General features: G+C 32.7%; 1 protein-coding gene across 1 annotated transcript in view; it reads right to left on the minus strand.

The window, feature by feature from the left end:
* LOC134256698 (uncharacterized) overlaps nucleotides 1-16,963 on the minus strand; it is a gene marked incomplete at its 3' end in the record, with an annotated part of 30,558 nt that extends 13,595 nt beyond the window's left edge. The window contains exons 1-7 of the mRNA XM_062739379.1: nucleotides 16,697-16,963; nucleotides 15,921-16,046; nucleotides 14,736-14,942; nucleotides 14,384-14,454; nucleotides 11,435-11,610; nucleotides 6,205-6,494; nucleotides 5,906-6,046 (exon numbers count right to left, since the gene is read on the minus strand). Coding sequence (XP_062595363.1) covers nucleotides 5,906-6,046; nucleotides 6,205-6,494; nucleotides 11,435-11,610; nucleotides 14,384-14,454; nucleotides 14,736-14,942; nucleotides 15,921-16,046; nucleotides 16,697-16,780 — 1,095 coding nt within the window. The remainder of the gene's footprint in view (nucleotides 1-5,905; nucleotides 6,047-6,204; nucleotides 6,495-11,434; nucleotides 11,611-14,383; nucleotides 14,455-14,735; nucleotides 14,943-15,920; nucleotides 16,047-16,696) is intronic.
* Between the last annotated feature and the right edge of the window lie 2,503 nt (nucleotides 16,964-19,466).

A 19,466-nucleotide genomic window follows, 5' to 3' on the forward strand; every position in this document is an offset into this window, starting at 1 on the left:
TCTGTTCTTAGAAAGAGGACTTTAAAGAATTTTCGGATGTATTCCTATGTTAAACTTTGATCACCCATTGCGGCCCCACCCCCTTCATAATTCAAACAATTTGAAACTATACAAACTGAGGATGCTTCCATATAAATATCAAGAGCCATTGCTTGGTTGTTCTTGAGAAGATTTTTTAATGATATTTTATATGTCTATGTGAAACTTTGATCCCCGACTGTGGCCCTACCCTACCCCAGGGGTTATGATTTGAACAAAGTTGAATCTACACAACACAACCTTAGGATGCTTCCATATAAACTTTACAAATCATGGCTTTGCTGTTTTTAAAAAGAAAACTGTAAAAGAATGTCCTATTTTTTATGTTAAACTTTAATTATCGTCCATTGTGGTCTAATCCTACCCCTTGGGGATAGAAGTGAACAAACTTGAATCTACACAAAATGAAGATGCTTCCATAAAAGTATGACCATCCATGGCTTTGCTGTTCTTGAGCTTTTCAACATTTGTTTCCTATATATTTCTATGTAACTTTGATCACCCATTGTGGCCCTACCTACTTCGTAATTCGAACAATTTGAAATTACAAAATAAATATTAAGAATAATTGCTTTGTTGTTCTTGAACAGATGTTCAACAATTTTTATGCGCGCAGATCGAAAGATCCGAGGCGTGAATTATTTTTGTCCTGTCTGTCTATCTATCTTTCTGTCTGTTTGTCTGTTAATCTGTTTGTCTGTTAATCTGTTTGTCTGCAAACTTTAACCTTCGCCATAACTTTTGAACCATGAATGAAAGAGACTTCATGTTTGGTATGTATACTCCACTAGTAAAGCTCTTTCAAATGACACTAAGGTCAATGACCTTGTGATCCTGACTGTGACCTATATGCTAAATTTTTTTTCTGCAAACTTTAACCTTCACCATAACTTTCGAACCATAAAAGATAGAAAATTCATATTTGGTATGCATACACCACTGATTAAGTTCTTTGAAATGACACCATGGTCAATGAACTTGTGACCTTGACTGTGACCTATACGCTAAATATAGTTTTTTTATCGGCAAACTTTAACCTTCCCCATAACTTTTGAACGGAGAAAGATAGAGACTTAATATTTAACATGCATACTGCACTAACTAAGCCATTTCACATGACACCAAGATCAATGACCTTGTGACCTTGACTATGTCCTATATGCTAAAAATAGCTCTTTCGAACCTTCACCATAACTTTTGCACCATGAAAGATAGAAACTTCATTTTTTGGTATGCATACTTCACTAATAAAGTTCTTTCAAATGATACCAAGATCAAAGACCAAAGACCTTGTGACCTTGACTGTGACCTATAAGCTAAAAATATGTTTTTTTTAACTTTTTGCTTCCGGGCGCATAGTGTTTCAAAAACACATCTTGTTTTCCTATATATTTCTATGTACAACTTTGATCCCCCACTGTGGCCCCACCGTAGCCCAAGGGGTCAAGATTTGAACAAACTTGAATCTATACTACCTTAGAATGCTTCCATACACATATGACCAATCAAGGCTTTGATTTCTTGAGAAGAAGAGTTTTATAGAATTTCCGTTTGTATTCTTATTTGAAACTTTAATCAGCCATTGTGGCCCCGCCCTACCCCCAGTGGTCATGATTTTGAATAAACAGAAATCTACAGTACCTGAGGATGCTTCTACGATTTTCCCTCTATATTCCTATGTAAAACTTTCATAATCCATTGAGGACCCGCTCTAACCACTCCTCCCCCGGTGGGTCATGATTTGAACAAATTGGATTATACACTACCTAAGGGTGCTTCCATATAAGTTTCATCTTTCTTGTGATTCTGGAGAAGTAGATTCCATTATTTTTAAAGGATACCATTAATTTTTCACTAATTCATAATTATCTCCTCTTGAAAAAGGGTGTGGCCCTTCATTTGAAGAAACTTGAATCTTCTACACCCAAGAATAATTTATGGGAAGTGTGGTTGAAACTGGCCCTGTGGTTCTTGAAAAGAAGTCGAAAATGTAAAAAGTTTACAGAGAGACGGACAGACCGACGGACGCCGGACAAAATATTATCATAAAAGCTTACTTGAGCCATCGGCTCAAGTGAGCTAATAAAAGTTGCGGTAAACACGTAGGTTTGTTTTCAGAATTTGGGGGATGGAAGTATGAAAGATCGATTTGTTCACGTTTTCGCCTTTTAAAAATCATATTGGGTATGTAGCTACATGTACGTCGTACTTGGTCGTATTTTGGGGTGTTTAAGTCATTAGAACTCAACAGACCGTAGCACTTACGCATGCTTGCTTATCCTATATATTGGTGTTTGAGTTTTTTATTTTTAAATAATCGATGTTTGAATTTGGAACATAAAGAATATTTTGAGAAGTGTGTGTTCTTAACAATCCAAAGCAGTTTTGAATTGTTAGTAGGCTGATGTGTAGATTGTATACAAGTAAAGCTTTTTGAGAAAGCTTACCGTCTCTAGCAACAACCTTAAACAGTAAGTGATCTAAACATATCAGGCCGTATTATTCTTTTGAATTTCTTGATTTTGTTTTTCTACATTAGCTTTTTACTGACATTAGCCCTACCACGGTTGTCGCTCGTTCATCTTCGTAAAATTTGACTGGCTGGGAACTTTAGGCAAACCTCGGGTGATTCAATTACATTCTTCAAACAAGGGAAAAAGAATTGTAAAAATTTTAAAGCCTGCAAGTAATAAAAATCAGATTTTATTTTCAATGAAATTAAAGAGACCTTTTTAATTATTGCTTTAATAAAAATATAATGTTATATAGAATTGATTACTGCTGATTTTGTTGTTCGTTTTGTCATTTTTTAAGATTGAAAATCTTGCAAAATTGTTAAGTCGTAGAAAAATTAGTTCATCAGAAAATTATCTCCTTTGCCTTGAATAGCATTTTAATCAATAAAATAATTCAAAATTTTCTCATCGTGCAATTTCTACCAATCACAAAAGAGAGGAAGTGCATAGTCGGAACACTGTAAAAAACTTCAACTACATAATACCGTCTTACAAGGGAGACGGTAATGAGATTGTAGTATTTCCCGAACGGCCTTACACGAAGGAAACGAGAATAAATTACGAATTGTAAAAAATGCATACATGAACAGTATTCTTGACTATTATGATGTAAATATTAAAAATAGCGTCATTTTTAGTTAAATTCGTTTTGTTCAATTTTTAGCTCATCTGAGCCGAAGGCTCAAGTGAGCTTTTCTGATCAAAATATGTCCGTTGTCTGTCGTCGTTGTTGTCGTTGTCGTTGTTGTCGTTGTCGTCGTAAACTTTTCACATTTTCATCTTCTTCTCAAGAACCACTGGGCCAATTTCAACCAAACTTGGTACAACGTATCCTTGGGTAAAGAGGATTTAAGTTTGTTCAAATGAAGGGCCACGCCCTTTTCCAAGGGGAGATAATCATGAATTTGTTAAAAATTAATGGCATTTTTAAAAAATCTTCTTCTCCAGAACCGCTGGGCCAGGAAAGATGAAACTCGTGTGGAATCATCCTCAGGTAGTGTAGATTCAAGTTTATTCAAATCATGACCCCCGGGGCTAGGTCGGGGCCAAAATGGCCGACCCTAGTTTTTCATAGGAATATATAGGAAAAATATTTAAAAATCTTCTTCTCCAGAACCACTGGGCCAGGAAAGATGAAACTCATGTGGAATCATCCTCAGGTAGTGTAGATTCAAGTTTGTTCAAATCATGACCCCCGGGGCAAGGGTGGGGCCAAAATGGCCGACCCTAGTTTTACATAGGAATATATAAGAAAAATCTTTAAAAATCTTCTCCTCCAGAACCACTGGGCCAGGAAAGATGAAACTCATGTGGAATCATCCTCAGGTAGTGTAGATTCAAGTTTGTTCAAATCATGACCCCCCGGGCAAGGATGGAGCCAAAATGGCCCACCCTAGTTTTACATAGGAATATATAGGAAAAATCTTTAAAAATCTTCTTCTCCAGAACCACTGGGCCAGGAATGATGAAACTCATGTGGAATCATCCTCAGGTAGTGTAGATTCAAGTTTGTTCAAATCATGACCCCCGGGGCAAGGGTGGGGCCAAAATGGCCGACCCAAGTTTTACATAGGAATATATAGGAAAAATCTTTAAAAATCTTCTTCTCCAGAACCACTGGGCGAGGAAAGATGAAACTCATGTGGAATCATCCTCAGGTAGTGTAGATTCAAGTTTATTCAAATCATGACCCCCGGGGCTAGGGTTGGGCCAAAATGGCCGACCCAAGTTTTACATAGGGATATATAGGGAAACCTTTTAAAATCTTCTTTTCAAGACGTCAAAGCTATGATTAGTGATATTTATATGGAATCATCCTCAGGTAGTGTAGATTCTAGTTTGTTCAAATGATGAATGCTTGGAGGGGGGGGGGGTAAATTCAAGCCCGATGTGCTCAGGTGAGCGCTGTGGCCCCTGGGCCTCTTGTTTGATTTAAAAATCTGTTATATCTGTTGTACAAAAAATGACTCGCACAAAAAATCGCAACTGCATTGAAAAACATTTAAATAAACAAAATCACTAAAATCTGTCCAATAATTTTCAAAAGATTTGACCTATTAAAGACGTAATTTTCTAACCTTAAATATCCATCCTGTATTAGATACTCTGAAGCTAATTCAAAGCAGTTTAGAAAAAAAGGGATTTACCATTATCAATTTTCAAAAATATAATTACCCGAGCAGTAATCAATTAATAATTAAGAATGCATTTAGATTTAGGGAAACAAGCAAATGTTTTAAAATAAATAAATACTATGAATATTCTAAAGTGGAAAGATGTACTTGTATATGTTTATTAAGAATAGAAAAAACGATTATTTATTAACTTTTTATTGGATTGAATTAAAAAAAAAATCTTCAAGGACAGGTCACATTCCGCTCTTACATATTGAGCATGAAGATTATATGTCTACCTGTACTGAGAATATGACACATTCCGCTCTTACATATTAATACTAAAACATGGAGATTATATGTCTACATATACTTATGCATTCAGATTTTGTGAATCTGAGGATATTATGGATCGGATACCTTAATCAGTTTCCATGGTGGTGATCAGTTTAATGCATCGTTTTTGAAAGGAAAAGAGTTTTTGACTGACAATTACAGAATTACTATTGTCACAGATGAAAATGTACCATCGAACATTTTGACAATTACTTTGCATATTTTTGATTCAAAATTCTCACATTTGTTTTTAATTTAATAAGTTGTCATATTTGCTTCAATCTGTCAGATTAATCTATATTGAAATATTTAATTATCTTAATCATTTTAATTAGCCATGAGTGATATGCCCAGATGGACTCTGCTTTGTGTGACTTAATTATTGTTTATTTAAAATCATAATATTTAATTCTACTTGTAAATCAAATTAACCCATATTATATATTACTCAAACTTATCAATTATCAACCATGTCTATAAATACAAATTTTTGTTAATATTCGGTGAATTTGAATCGGGACGCGCTTGTCCTTGATACTGTCCGACCTGACGAGAAATAAAGGTCTGCAAATCGTAAAGCGTATCCTACGCGAGGGTGTGATAGTACATAGAGTACAATAATTCAACAAAAAATGTATCGAATCAGACCTCTTTTTGCTTAATACAAAAATGATTCAAAAAATTAAAATAAAACACACCTCAATAAATACAGAAAAAAATATTACGCAAATCCCATGACTTATTTCTCCTATTTTGTTGAGATTTCTAAAATATTTGGGCGTTTTAAATTGTAATGTGAAAAAATAATTATATCAGGAAACAAACTAATCAGAAGAAACCCTTGTTATTTTCCATTTGAATATTAACCTAATGTGTGAAAATTGTATTGAACAAGTTTACCCGGTTTTCTCGGAATCCTCCAGCATTTGCAGCGTCTACGACAAATATGAAGCATGAAGCATTAGGAAGATAATCGAAAAGAATTTCATCGAGAGATTTCTTGAAACCAATACCAGGTGTATCAACGAGTACCATGTGGTTCTATAAAAATGGAGAAATATGAATCATTCACATTGTCATTTACTTTAAAAGCATTGCATTCTTTCAAACTTATTCAACTTATATGAAGAGAATGTAATTTGTTTTAAATTATTCGTTCAGATTTGTATTATACTAGTAATATATAGATGCACATTAACCTGCAATGTTTCAGAGGACATGTAAATATCGACGTAGTGTATGTCTTTCCCGTTGATCTGTTTCTTTTTGTCGAGTTCTGTGTAACTGCGAAGTTTTTCAAACAACATTGTAGGGCCTTCAATGTCCACGGAACATAAAAAATCGTTTTCTGTAGTGTAAAATTCTATTTTTTCTACTTTTGATTTGCGAATTCTACATACGCATGCGGTCGAGGCTAGGGTTCTCGGTTCAAAAATTTGGCGTCGTAGCAGTTTGTTGATAAATGAAGTCTTCCCTGCACTCGTGTCACCTGAAAAAATGTTGTTTAATTCAAATATACGAGGGCAGTTCAAAAATTTCGCGGACTGTGCTATAATTAATTTACTCTTACAGACGTCATATAGTTATAAAATTTCACAGAAATATGTATCTTAAAAATTCCAATAAATATTGGGCAAAATTTCTGTATTTTAAATAAGTTCTACGAAAATTATCGATATGTTGATATCGCTGATGAAGATGTACGGAGCACGACAAAAAACTGAAGCAAAAGCTTGCGGAATCCAAAATTTAACTCATTAATTTTCTATAATTCGCGATATTTTTCGACAATTTTCTCAAATGTATCTATAAGTTGTTCTATGTTTATGTATTAAGATTTCTGACATGCTATTTGAAGTACTAACAGAAATATAGTGATCTTTTTTCTAATGCGATTCCCCTGAAAACGACTTTGAAAATGTCGTCTCCTGAATTTACGGCGCACCACCCTTTTGTTAAATTCTAAAGGTTTAATACTCGAGATATCGCCAACATAGATCCAATATATGCATAGTAGTAAACTAGGGTATTCGTGACATTCGTCCACAAATAGCAAAATGAAATTTAAGACCGTTAGAGCTCTGTAAAATGCTATGCGGGAGGACGGGAAGAAGATTATCTTAGATTAACTTTATCCGGACTGTAAAGAACGTTATAGATCCGTTTTATATAACATAACTTGCTTACGTCACAATGAGTTACGTCATAAACGTATTACTCCGCTTGACGTTAGTTTTAAAAGCCTTATTCTGGGGGGTTGGGGGAATTGTCTCATTGTCTGCACTGCAATCAGATGATAAGGAATGAAGCTTATTTCAACTTATTTTATACGATATAACAAAACCTGGGGCAGTTTACGCTTTGTTATAAACCGCTTTGCAGTTTATAAAGCGTAAACTGCCCCAGATTATGTTATATCGTAAAATATAAGTTGAAATAAGCTTCATTCCGTAAATGACGTCACCTTGTTCGACATGTACATCATAATATTTTTCTTTAATTTTGAAAAATCCATGCTTTACATTATCATGTGCATGGCTTCCATCTTTGAAGAAAATTCGACAACGCCCATGCCCAGGATCTAATTCACGATCCCGAAATTGGCGGTTGAACGCGCTACATACTACTCCTTAGACGCAATTTTCCATAGCTTTGTACTACATGTATAAATAATATATATAAACTGAGTTTCAAATATTTTACACTTAAGATGAACAATAATTTTAAATAGTTTATTGCAATCTTCGCCCTTCACTCAACTAATTTTTTCCGAAAATATCTGTAGCTATTTTGGTATAGTATTCTTACGCTATATAAATCCTTAAAATACTATGCGAAAATAGTTTGGTATTGACTATAATCAATCTTTGAACGTTTTTCTTGCGTCTTTTCAGTACTGATTATCTATTTTCCCAAATAAAAATGTTCCCAAACAACAACCTGTTCATTATTATTGATCACAAGTAGATTTAACAAAATCTTTTCTTAGAAAAAAAATCTTAGCTCGATGAATTAGTAGCGTAACCGCCTATCAAGCTGATTTACTCCTTGTGTACCTTTTTGGGAAATCTACGGCGAACGCTTAGTGCAATATTTATATCCGAATCCCAGCAGGCACACAACATTGATAAAAAACTTTGATCAACGTTGATTATATATGTTGAAGTTTAACGTTTAAGTTATGTTAGATTTTGAAAAGTGAGTTCAACGTTGAAACCTTAACGTTGATTCAATGTTGAAAATCAATGTTGATTAGACATTTTAAAAGTTAATTCAACGTTGTTTTTTTTTTTTAATTTTCCCGTGAGGGGGCGAAGGAAGGGCATTACTTACTTAAAATTTTAACCGCTTTATTACAGGTTACTATAAGATGCCTTCATAATTTTATAAAGGAAAGCATACGGTATATAAAAAATCTATAATGTAAACATTTATTTTACTTCCTATCAATAGATGTGTTACTAAAGATTTAACCAAAATACATAATACATGTAAAAATTAATCATGTTAAAACACCTGAGCATTTACAAACGTTCTGTATATTCACATGTGGTCATGAAATAGTCCAGAACATGAAACCATTGCAAGATAAGATGTAAATCTTAAACGGTACCACTTTTGATGCATCAGATACGCATTTCAACAAATCATGTCTCTTCAGTAATACTCTGACATGCCGAAAGGTTTAATTTATGGTGGAATGCCACATCAACTTTTTATTTTATAGATCTTTAAGTCATCCTTTTTAAATAATGGTTTCAGCATTGAAAGGCCGATATTAGCTCTTCATTATTTTATATGAATTTTTTTTGTATTTTTTCAAAGAAAGTGAAATCAAGATGTGTTTGTGAAACACTATGCGCCCAGCGGCAACAAAGTTAGGATAAGCTATTTTTAGCATTAAGGTCAAGGTCACAATGTCATTGACCTTGGTGCCATTTGAAAGAGCTTTATTTGTGGAGTATGCGTACCAAATATGAAATCTCAATCTATCACTATTCAAAAGTTATAGTGAGGGTTCAAAAAGCTATTTTTAGCATATAGGTCACAGTCAAGGTCACAGATTGATTGACCTTTGAAAGAACCGGATTTGTGGAGTATGCATACCAAATATGAAGTCTCTATCTTTCATGGTTCAAAAGTTATGGTGAAGGTTAAAGTTTGGGACAAACAAACAAACAGGACAAAAACAATATACGCCCTTGATCTATCAATCCGGGCGCATAAAAATTATTTATATCCAAATAAGTTGTTTTCGAGTTAAAAGTTTGCTTTGAATGAATGTATTATATGAATATCTAATAAATTGTGTTAAAAAAGGCTGGTAAAACTTTTTTTTTTTATAAAAAAATATTTATGAAAATAAACACATTATTTGTGAATATTCTTTAAACCTATGGTTTAAAACACCATAAAACTAGTCACAACTGAGGACAACATGTTTGTCAATCATATTATAAAAAGAAATTGAATCGAAATCGAGAAATTTTAGAAAAATTATTTTTTTTTTAATATTTGGACCTTACCCGATCAAAGTTAAACTGATCCCTATCAAAATTGATACAAAATGAATAAAATGCTAATTAATTGCCTCTTCATGTATTTACAATGAAGAAATCTATTTGATTGTCAAGTTCAATAATGTTTTAACCCTTATAACACCTAATCAGACTAGTGTTCTTGGGAAAATGTTATTTATTTCCAATAATTGTATAGTTATGGTTGGGCTCGGTTTAATTTTGATCGGGATTGTCCAAAATTAAAAAAAAAATCATTTCTTTAAAATTTGGCCATTTCGTTTCAATTTCTTTTATAGATATGATTAATGAACATGTTCTCACAACTTGTGACTGTTTTTAAGAAGATTTGAACCACAAGTTTAAAAAATATTCAAAAAATATGTGTTTTATTTTCATGAATATATTTTTATTAAAATTTTTAAAATATTTTTACGTCTTCTCTGAGTGGACATAGTGGTGCAGTTTTTTTTATCATTGTCCTCATAATGTACAATTTGATGTAATAAATATTTGTATAATGAAAGATATTTAAATTGCGTTTAATCTCAAATTTTTATTCACAAATTATATTTCAGTGAAAATTGACGAACACTTTTAAGACTCTCAAAACTTGTTATGCTGTGTTTTTGAATAGTTTCCGGATGTCCTACTGCGCATGCTCTTAATTCGAACTTTGGCAAATTCGTACTGAATTCATATTTATCATTTGTAAAATTCCTATGTTTACCATCCTTGTAAGTTAAATTAGGTAGTATTGATATACGATAAGTGCGACTTTGTCAATTCCGACCTCGTTATGGTCTGACAGTTTTAGTTGGCAATTTAACTCAGTTTGAATTCAATGTTGAATCAACGATAAATTTTCAACCTTGAAAGGTCAACGTTCAATCAATACTGTATCTAGATTTATCAAGTCTTATATTCAACGTTTAAACAACGTTTTGTGCCTGATGGGAATATATTTAATTGTCCATCTCAAATGTATGCTAAAGTAATAAATAAGTTTATAAACTTCAATGGGAATTGAAGTGGGTCGGTACCCATCCTGTGGGACCGAAGGTCTTCTCAGAAGATTTGATCACGTGACCGACCCACTTTAATTCCCATTGAAGTTTATGGACTTGTAATTTATTTTTTGAATATTATACACTTCCATTTAAAAATACTATTAAAGCAATAGCTGGTGTTTTTTTTTACATTGGTTTTCTTCCCAATTTTGAAATGTTGAATTATAGCATCGCGTCACAAGATATTTGCTAAGACACTAATGCATTGATTTACATAGTAAAAGACCTATTCTCTTTAGTAAACATTTTCCTGGTACATGTATTAGCTTGTTCAATTAAAAAAATCAGATACTATACGTCGCTCTGAATATATTTTTTGTAATGACAACGTATGTTTCTTTAAAAAGTAAAAATGTACTTCCAGCACATAATTTTACAGCATTATTGAATGAATTAGGTTTAGATATTTTTTGTTTAAAAAACATGTATTAAAATTTGATTCAGTGAATAAGTCACTTTCTGACTTTCTTTTCTTTAAAAAATCTGTTAATTTTATTTATTCTAGGCTACATTTTTGTACATTTACAGCCTCTGAAGTCATAAAGTAACTATATAACTATCTCTTACTTACTACGAATTTGTCAGAATTCCTGACTTTTCTTGAATTTTAACATCTCTCTTGTGAAAGTATACTAAACAACAGGGAGCTTGTGACTTCAGAATACACAAGGGGGGATATGTCGCTCAAAACTTTATTCCCGCATGTATGATCATAGCCGTCCCGGAAAGCAGTACAAGGGATTGCTTTGTCTGCTTTCTAGAGCAGTTTCAGAACAATCCCTGAGCATTGCATTCTTGTACAGCTTTAGTGTCAGATTGGATCTGATTAGTATTGAAAATACCTGCAACAACAACAATTGCTTCCGTGGACTTTATTTCTTTTTGTTTTCTCACTATGATGTCCGGCAAATTTGGAAGCTCTTTTTTGAAGTGTTCTTGAAATTCCTCATTTTGAAAGAGTTTCAGTAAATACTGGGTGATGGACATTGTCTTCTCCATCGCTTCATCGGCTGAGAAACTAGAACATATCAAGCGAAACAATGTAAACATGTATTAAGTAAAATTGTATGCTTAGTACAATACATTCTGCTATGATTCGATGTCAATAACATTAACAAATAGACTTAACTGTTGGAGTACACTAAGCTCTATAAACGATATTCCCGTTACTATACGAGTATGCAAAGTGCTTTTCATACTTAAGCAGTATGTAATGACACTTAGATATCAGTATGAGGTAACCCAATATTCCAACATTAATACAATTTTAATAATTAAATGATGAACTAATGAAACTTTTTTTTATATTTTATATTAATAATCGATAAGAATGACCTTATTGACGGAATGTCATACTGACCAATTTTCTTGATAAAATATAATGCATAATTTAGATGTATTCGAATAATCCAATGGACTTGAAGATTTGAAATAAGTATATAAAGACTGGACTGGAGGAGAGACTTGGAGACTCTAAAATAACTAACCACTATACGGATTGAAGAACATTATGGCCCCCTCCCCCTGTGCTAGTAAAGCTAATACTGGACTGTGTTAGTGATTTGTACAAAATACTGGTTTTATATCTGTTTATTTATATGACGTTTATTGCACAACTGTGGTTTAATATATACATCTTGCACTCATACAAAAAGGCCTTGTGTTATATAATACACAGTCACAAGAGATGCATTCAGGATGCTGTTCCCTGTTGAGTAAACGTGAATGAGTAAACCATGAATGTCCAATACGAATTCTTGATATAATGACTTCATCCTGACGTTTAGACCAAAATTAGATGAATTGTTTTGAGAATAAAGGAATTTGCATGTTCAATCGCTTTCCAAGACGCGTCTCATTCAGCGCATTCGCATTATTGAAAAGTTTGTGGACTATAAACTCCAGCTGGGTGATTTGTGACGACGAAGTGAATTCTTGTATGAAATACCAAGAGGAACGGCTCCTGTTAACGTGATAATAGGTTAGTTGTAAATCAGCGAAGAAGTCAAACGTATTTACGGAATCACAGTCTAGTCAGTATAGTACGCAAGGGACATCAACGATAGTAGTAACATTGGATAATTTATGCATAACGGGCTTCGCCCGTTATGCAAATTATTCCATGTTTCCCACTATCGTTGATGCCTTGGCATACTATACTATCTAGACTGTGATTCCTTTTATTTCCGTTTCATTGTGAAATAAAATTGAAGATTTAGATTTTAAAAATGTAGACAAAGATTTAAATTACATGAGGACTCAAGTGCCAATTTCAATAGTCCTCGGTCACTGACGTCAAACACAAAGGCAGCCGCACGAGCTTTACTTGCTTATTAGGCCTTATTAGCGTCAGACACAAAGATAGACGCGCACGAGATTTGCATTCATATTAAGCCTCCCTAGCTTCTGACCAATTGACCTGCTTAATTTACATTTAGGTAGAATTATCAAGGAATCAACTCCGTTAACTTAAAAAGAGTTCTCACAAAGAAAAATATAGAAATAGAAATATTCATGCCTCGACGCACACAAGGTGCTATAGAATTCAGCTGAAATACAATTTTTGCTTAGAAGTTTTTCCAAAGGGAGCGATGTTCCTTTAACAGGGTTCTCCTTTAATCTGTCTCCTAATAAATTTTAGTGAAATTTATTGCGTGGACCCTGAGGTCCACGCAGTAAATATATAAGAGAGGTTAAACCGGATGCCCTGGGCAAACGACAGGCTACGCATGCGCGAAAATGCTAAAGAGTTCGCATCTTAGATAACTTGCCCGTAGAATAATTAGCCCTATTCGAATTAAAATATGCCATTCACTGGCAAATCGCGCTTTTAAATCTGCATATCGCATTTACATATTCATTGCCAGATCCAATTATCTCTCTTTTACATATACTTTTATATACAAACTAAACAATGATTCTATAGCACAAGTATTTTAAGAAGTTACAGTATATAGTAGATACATGTAACTTAACAACTTGAATGAAAAACGCCACTCAACGAATAGAGATAGCTTTTAAAAGATACACGTTTTTACAGGCATTAGTTTTGTGCATCAAGGCTCGCAAATTAATTTAATATTTCAACAATCTATATAAATATCAGTTGTTAAAGGTCTATAGGAACGGTTTTTAATGTGGGGGGGGGGGGTGCTCCGACAAAAAAGAATCTGCGTACTACAGAGCTGTGATACTCGTGAAACATATTTCTAGTTTTTCCATGATATATTTCTTCCGTATAAATCCAGAACAGGCGTGAAGTCCTAGCCAGTATGAGTTTCACGGATCAAAATAACCCGCGATTAAACTAAAGGTCGATCGCTAATCGGAGATAAAATTTCACAATATTGCTTTGAGACCACAATCAGTTATAAGTAGGCAGATCATCTTAGAAAAAGTGAACAAACCCTACATGAATATTCCCTACACCTAGAATTTTTTTTAATTGAACATGCATATGGTCCACGTATTGCAGTCCTTTTTTAAAGGACAGCAACTTGTATAATGTATTTGTGAACTGGCGACTTTTTCGTCAAATCGAACAAAAATATGGATTTGTCAAACTTGCACTGAAATGGTTTCATAGTGTTATTTTGAAGTATGTTTCTACAAAATTTGAATCGATAATAATGAAAGCAATACTTCAAACGAAAATACGTCATAACGTGGAAGTATCCAATACTACCTTAACCTTCATAGAAAATATTCAAGAACATATTAAAACTACCTATGTGCTTTAAGGAATATGAAATAAGGAAAGAAAGAATAAACTTAAGTAAAGGTTAATATACTGAAAAAATGAAGTTGCCGTATCCTGTATTTCTTTCTTCAGTTTTTCCATATCTTGTACAAACGTTGTTGTCTACAAAAAGAAGTTTTCTCTATTGTTTAAGTCTAAACATTGTGCGTATTAACATTTGTATTAATACTCAATATTTACTTGTTTTTTATAAATAGTTTTTACATTAAATAATACAGCTAAAATAAGGATGGGAAAAGCATTCAAATTATTTATCTGAAAAAAACATTTAGTGTAAAGCAGATGTACATGTAAAAAGAAACACAAATGCATATGCTTCTTCAAAACTAAATAAACTTGAAACCTAGAGCCGCAATTGAAAGAACGTAAATAACATTAAGTACCTTACTTAAACTCGTACAAAATAAATGTTCTTCTGTTATTGGATCTGGCCAACATTCTGATAGCATTGTTTTGAAACTTTGCATTATTTTTATACTTTCACGCTTGTCGTCATCGTCAAGGGTGTCCCATTTGTTGGTCACAAAATACGTTTTTCTTGTTTCAGAGTTAACGAGTTTCTGATGACAAGCAGACAGCATATTCTTCAGCTACGAGTAAAAGAAAGATCGATAAATTGGAAAATTTCAAGAAAAAGCTCAACAGAGCGGGGTAATGAAAATAGGGTCAACTTTTTTTAAATACGAAAGTATTTTTGTGATTTTGTTTTAACTTGTCGTATTTTCTGCTTCAACTTGCATGTATTTGAAAATCTAATTACATGTACATAACCATTTTTTTTTATTCATCTCCCCCGAAACAGCTGTCGAAGATCAATGTATGTAATTTTTGTGTAAAAGATAGATTTACTAGAGGAATTGATATTAAAATCCTTTGTTGAAATTATTTATTGGCAAAAAAACCCAGAGGCAACACATGGATTAACAGGAGAGAGAGAGAGATCTTTGCAAAGGCATTCGCATCAAAATATTGCTGCAAACCTATACATCACGATGGCGCGATTTTAACTACATTCAAAGCGTTATTGGGAAGTGAAGATAAATAAGAAATTTTCCAGCACGTGGAGGGATGTGTCGACAAAGACCTTGTAGTGGCAAGTAGAATAGTAAACTGTACGTCAGAACTTCCCGCAAAATAAAACAAGTAATGCATACCGGTATCAGCTGAAGCATGTAATAATAGGAAGTACATAATTGCATATCTTTTACAGGAGAGAATAACCCAGATAGCATGCTAACATTGGGCCAACGTTGGATAACAAAACTGGTTTTATATTCGGAAAAGCCATCTAACTGAAGTGTCCTTAAGTACACATAAAAATCAAATGTCTATAATAATCACTTTCGTAATAAATTCATGATATTTAATCTAGGATAACATTCAAACTTTCAATAAAATTCTCTTGTTTTTGCCACAATTGCATTCATTAAAAATAGATTAAGTGTTATTATAAGTAATGACTAAGATTTTTAAAGTCTGCATTTTTCCTTTCTTTTTTTCAAAAATTCCATGCTGAACAATATTGTGTTTTACGTATCTTAAGAATAAGCGGTATACTAAACTGATACCTTTTCAGGATGTGTTAAACAAATATCAGAAATTCCAACAATCACAATTAAAACGTCTGTTGAAAAGCTGGGATACCATTGTGCGTCAAAAACACTTTCGGGCAGTTCCGTTAAACACCACACTCTCTAAAATCAAACACAGAAGTATTTCATTTTCTTAATCTTAGATCTCCATAACCTTATCTTTTTAAAAGAAGATCTAGACAATTTTCAATTTTCATGAGCTAGACAGAAAATCATACATGGCAGAATAATAGACATAGGTTCAAAAGTACTCAAATAAAGTCTATAAAATGACCCCCTCGCCCTAAAAAACTAGTTACCAGAATAAAGTAAAAGGACTTTTGAAATTAGATAAAGGATAATGAAATCATTGCTATTAATATCTTTGTAGAATTGGAGGATGGTTACTGTTTCGGGTATCTTATATGTATTTTTGCATTTAATTAATTTCAATGACGAACTACGTTGTACTATATAAAAGATAGAAATAAAGTCCAATTGAACGATTAAATAGCTTATTTAAAATAAACAGCATGTTCAAACAAAAGGATATGTTTCATTAAGTAAAACAGTTCATTTATCAAACTGTCTTACTTGAACATTCGTATGTTTTGATAAGAACGTTGTTTATGGATAAAAAAAAAAAAACCCAGGTACATGTATATCCAAATTTAACAGAATGTGATCAGTATAATGTATGTAACAATGACTGAACATTATAAGTTTTGTATAGATTTATATCAAACTAAAAGCACAAGAGGACTTTAAGATACCTGTAACTCTTCAGTTTCAACGAAAATATCTACAGCAGAAAAATTCTGTATGCTTCCTTCTTGTGTAGTTAAAAATTCTTTCATCTCCTCTTTTGATGTGAAAGATTTATTTTGAATTGCAGTTTGCTCCAAATCTAAAATTCTTACTCCATTATATTTGCAGAAATGCGTTCTAAAGATACATTTTGTTGATTCTACAAGACTTGGCTTGATTAATGGATAGTTAACTAATTTGTTAACCAGTGATGTCTTTCCAGCTTTCCTAGGACCTAAATTAATTTAATAAAGTACCTCGTTATAAATTATGCATGAAAATTAAACAAAGTTTTGAAGTACAACAATTGCAGAAGAGCCTTAATCCGAATTTTAAAGGCCATTCTCCGGTAAAACTTTTTTCTTAAGTAATTTTAAACTCATTTAAACTGATATGTAGGAAATTATACCTAAACAAAATGAAAAAAACAAACATTATTTGAAATCTCAATTTATTTGTACTATTGCATATCGTATATTACAGTTTTGGCTTCTCTTAACACGTAATACTAGTATGTGGAAATTTGTTTATCTTCCTATATTGTATCACATATAAAAACATCCACGTACCTAATATTGTTATTCTAAACTCCTCTCCCATCAGAAAATCACTTTCATCAAATTCTAGTTCAGCAATGCTAACAAAATCAAAGTGAAATTGCATTTACATGTGCATCAAAGATACATAAAAAGAAATTAAAGTATTAAAGCAAAATCAAACCTTTTCCTTTTGGTTGGGAAGTTGTGATCACTATCCAAAAATGCATTTACAAACAAAAATGTAGATATTCAACACCAAAAGAGTCAATTATTGTTTTATTATACAGTCTGGATTTGTGTAAATAAGACATTGATTGTATATTGTTTAACGTCCCTCAAGAGAATTTTTCCTCACATGGAGATAAGACATTGAAGGTTGCATGACGATACATTTTCATTTCCAAATTCTAGTCTTTGAAAATAAAGAAAAATGTCAGTTTGTAATTTCCAGGGTTCGCTGTGTTTAAGACGTCCAAATGTATTTAAAAAATCCTGCGATAGGTTTTTCTAGCATAATTACCAGTGTTAGATTGACTTGTCCGGTGTGAGACAGCAGTGTGACATTTTTCTTTCTTACACTGTTTATTACTACGCCGCGAACGATAACGTAAACATTCCGTCTTAATATAAAGAAATTGTAATAATGTTAAAAAATATCACATATAGTTAAAATGTTGTCCTTTAACTTATTAAAATAAACTTATTTCAATCAAAATATTGTCGTATTTTCACTTTTTAAATGGTACTATATTTAGATCGCGGAAGAATTCTTCCAGAATTAATGTTTACGCTATCGGATAAATAAGTTTTTTTTTATTCCCAGTTTTAATCTATCTTATCAATTTACATGGACTAAAATTCACTTTTTAGTTTACACTACGTGTAAACCATTTTCAGGTACGCTCTCTCCGATGGTGTATTCAGATTTTTAATTAGATGGAAAATTAAAAAAAATATTTTTTGTAGCCCTATGGCGACGTCATTGACGGGCCGTTATTTTGGATAAAATATGCGAGAAAAATAATCATTCATCACTTATTCGCGTGGAAATAGTGAAATTCCACCTCGGGGCCAAGATTCACGGTCTAGGACTCGGCAAAGACTCGTCCTAGACTGTGAATCTTGTCCCCGAGGTGGAATTTCACTATCCCACACTCGTAGAATTGAATAATTCTCTCTGTCTCACATTTTCCAGTTTAGACATATAGTTGGCTTCGACCCTTTCATCCACTGCGTACAATGTTGTTTGGGATGTTGATAATTACGTCACAATACCGTTGCACGAGCACTGACCCTCCGGTGAATGTGTAACTGTTTGCGCTCGTACAGATTGTTTATTAGGGAATAAAGAGATGCCTTATATCAAACGCTTTTATCATGTTTATGTTAAAAAAAATGTCGGAAAAAGAGTTTATTTTTCCATTGTAACGAAGGCGATGTTGCATTTTCTCCTGTTTAATTACATGTTGCCATATTACGCAGATAAGAGAATCTTATATATGGCTCAATGAAGTTTGTATGATGCGTTTATGCAATCTGAATTTTAAAAAAAAATTGATCCTTATATAATAGAGATCATATATTGGGACAGATTTATAGGGAATTTCTATTTTATACACAATGAAGATCATTGTGATGATGTGTTTAGAGACGAAGTGAAAGATAATATTCTGACAAAATTTATTTATTATTTTAACTATTTGCTTTGAATTTTTTTTGAATTGCAAAAATATCTCTAACTGTCTTCTCAATGTTCCATATTTTGACATAAATAAATTTGGGTTCTATTTCAATCTTTTAGTTACAGAAATGAATCACACATTTTCTCTTACGAAAACTTAAATTGAGGTTTTTATGAAAAAGTACAACATAGATTTGAAAAAGACTGGTTTATATACAATTATAGCCTTTTGATGGGGTCAATCCCTCGATATATAGACCTTAGAGAAAGCATATCGACCGAGCACGAAGTGCGAGGTCTATATGCTTTCTCTAAGGTCTATATATCGAGGGATAGGCTACAATTGTTTTATTACTTTTTTTTATCAGTTAATAAGAAATGTTTTAAAATCCTTCTTTATAATACTCAGTACCTTCTCATACGAGTCATTGTTATGTCATTGCATTATGACGTCACAGTAATGAAAACCAGCTGCAGTATCTGTTTTTAGAAACATCCAGTCTATAAAGGCTCTAT

Source organism: Saccostrea cucullata, unplaced genomic scaffold (assembly GCF_032062105.1).
Source record: "Saccostrea cucullata isolate Sc308-1 unplaced genomic scaffold, CSIRO_AGI_Scuc_v1 ctg1347, whole genome shotgun sequence".
Classification (NCBI taxonomy): Eukaryota; Metazoa; Mollusca; class Bivalvia; order Ostreida; family Ostreidae; genus Saccostrea; species Saccostrea cuccullata.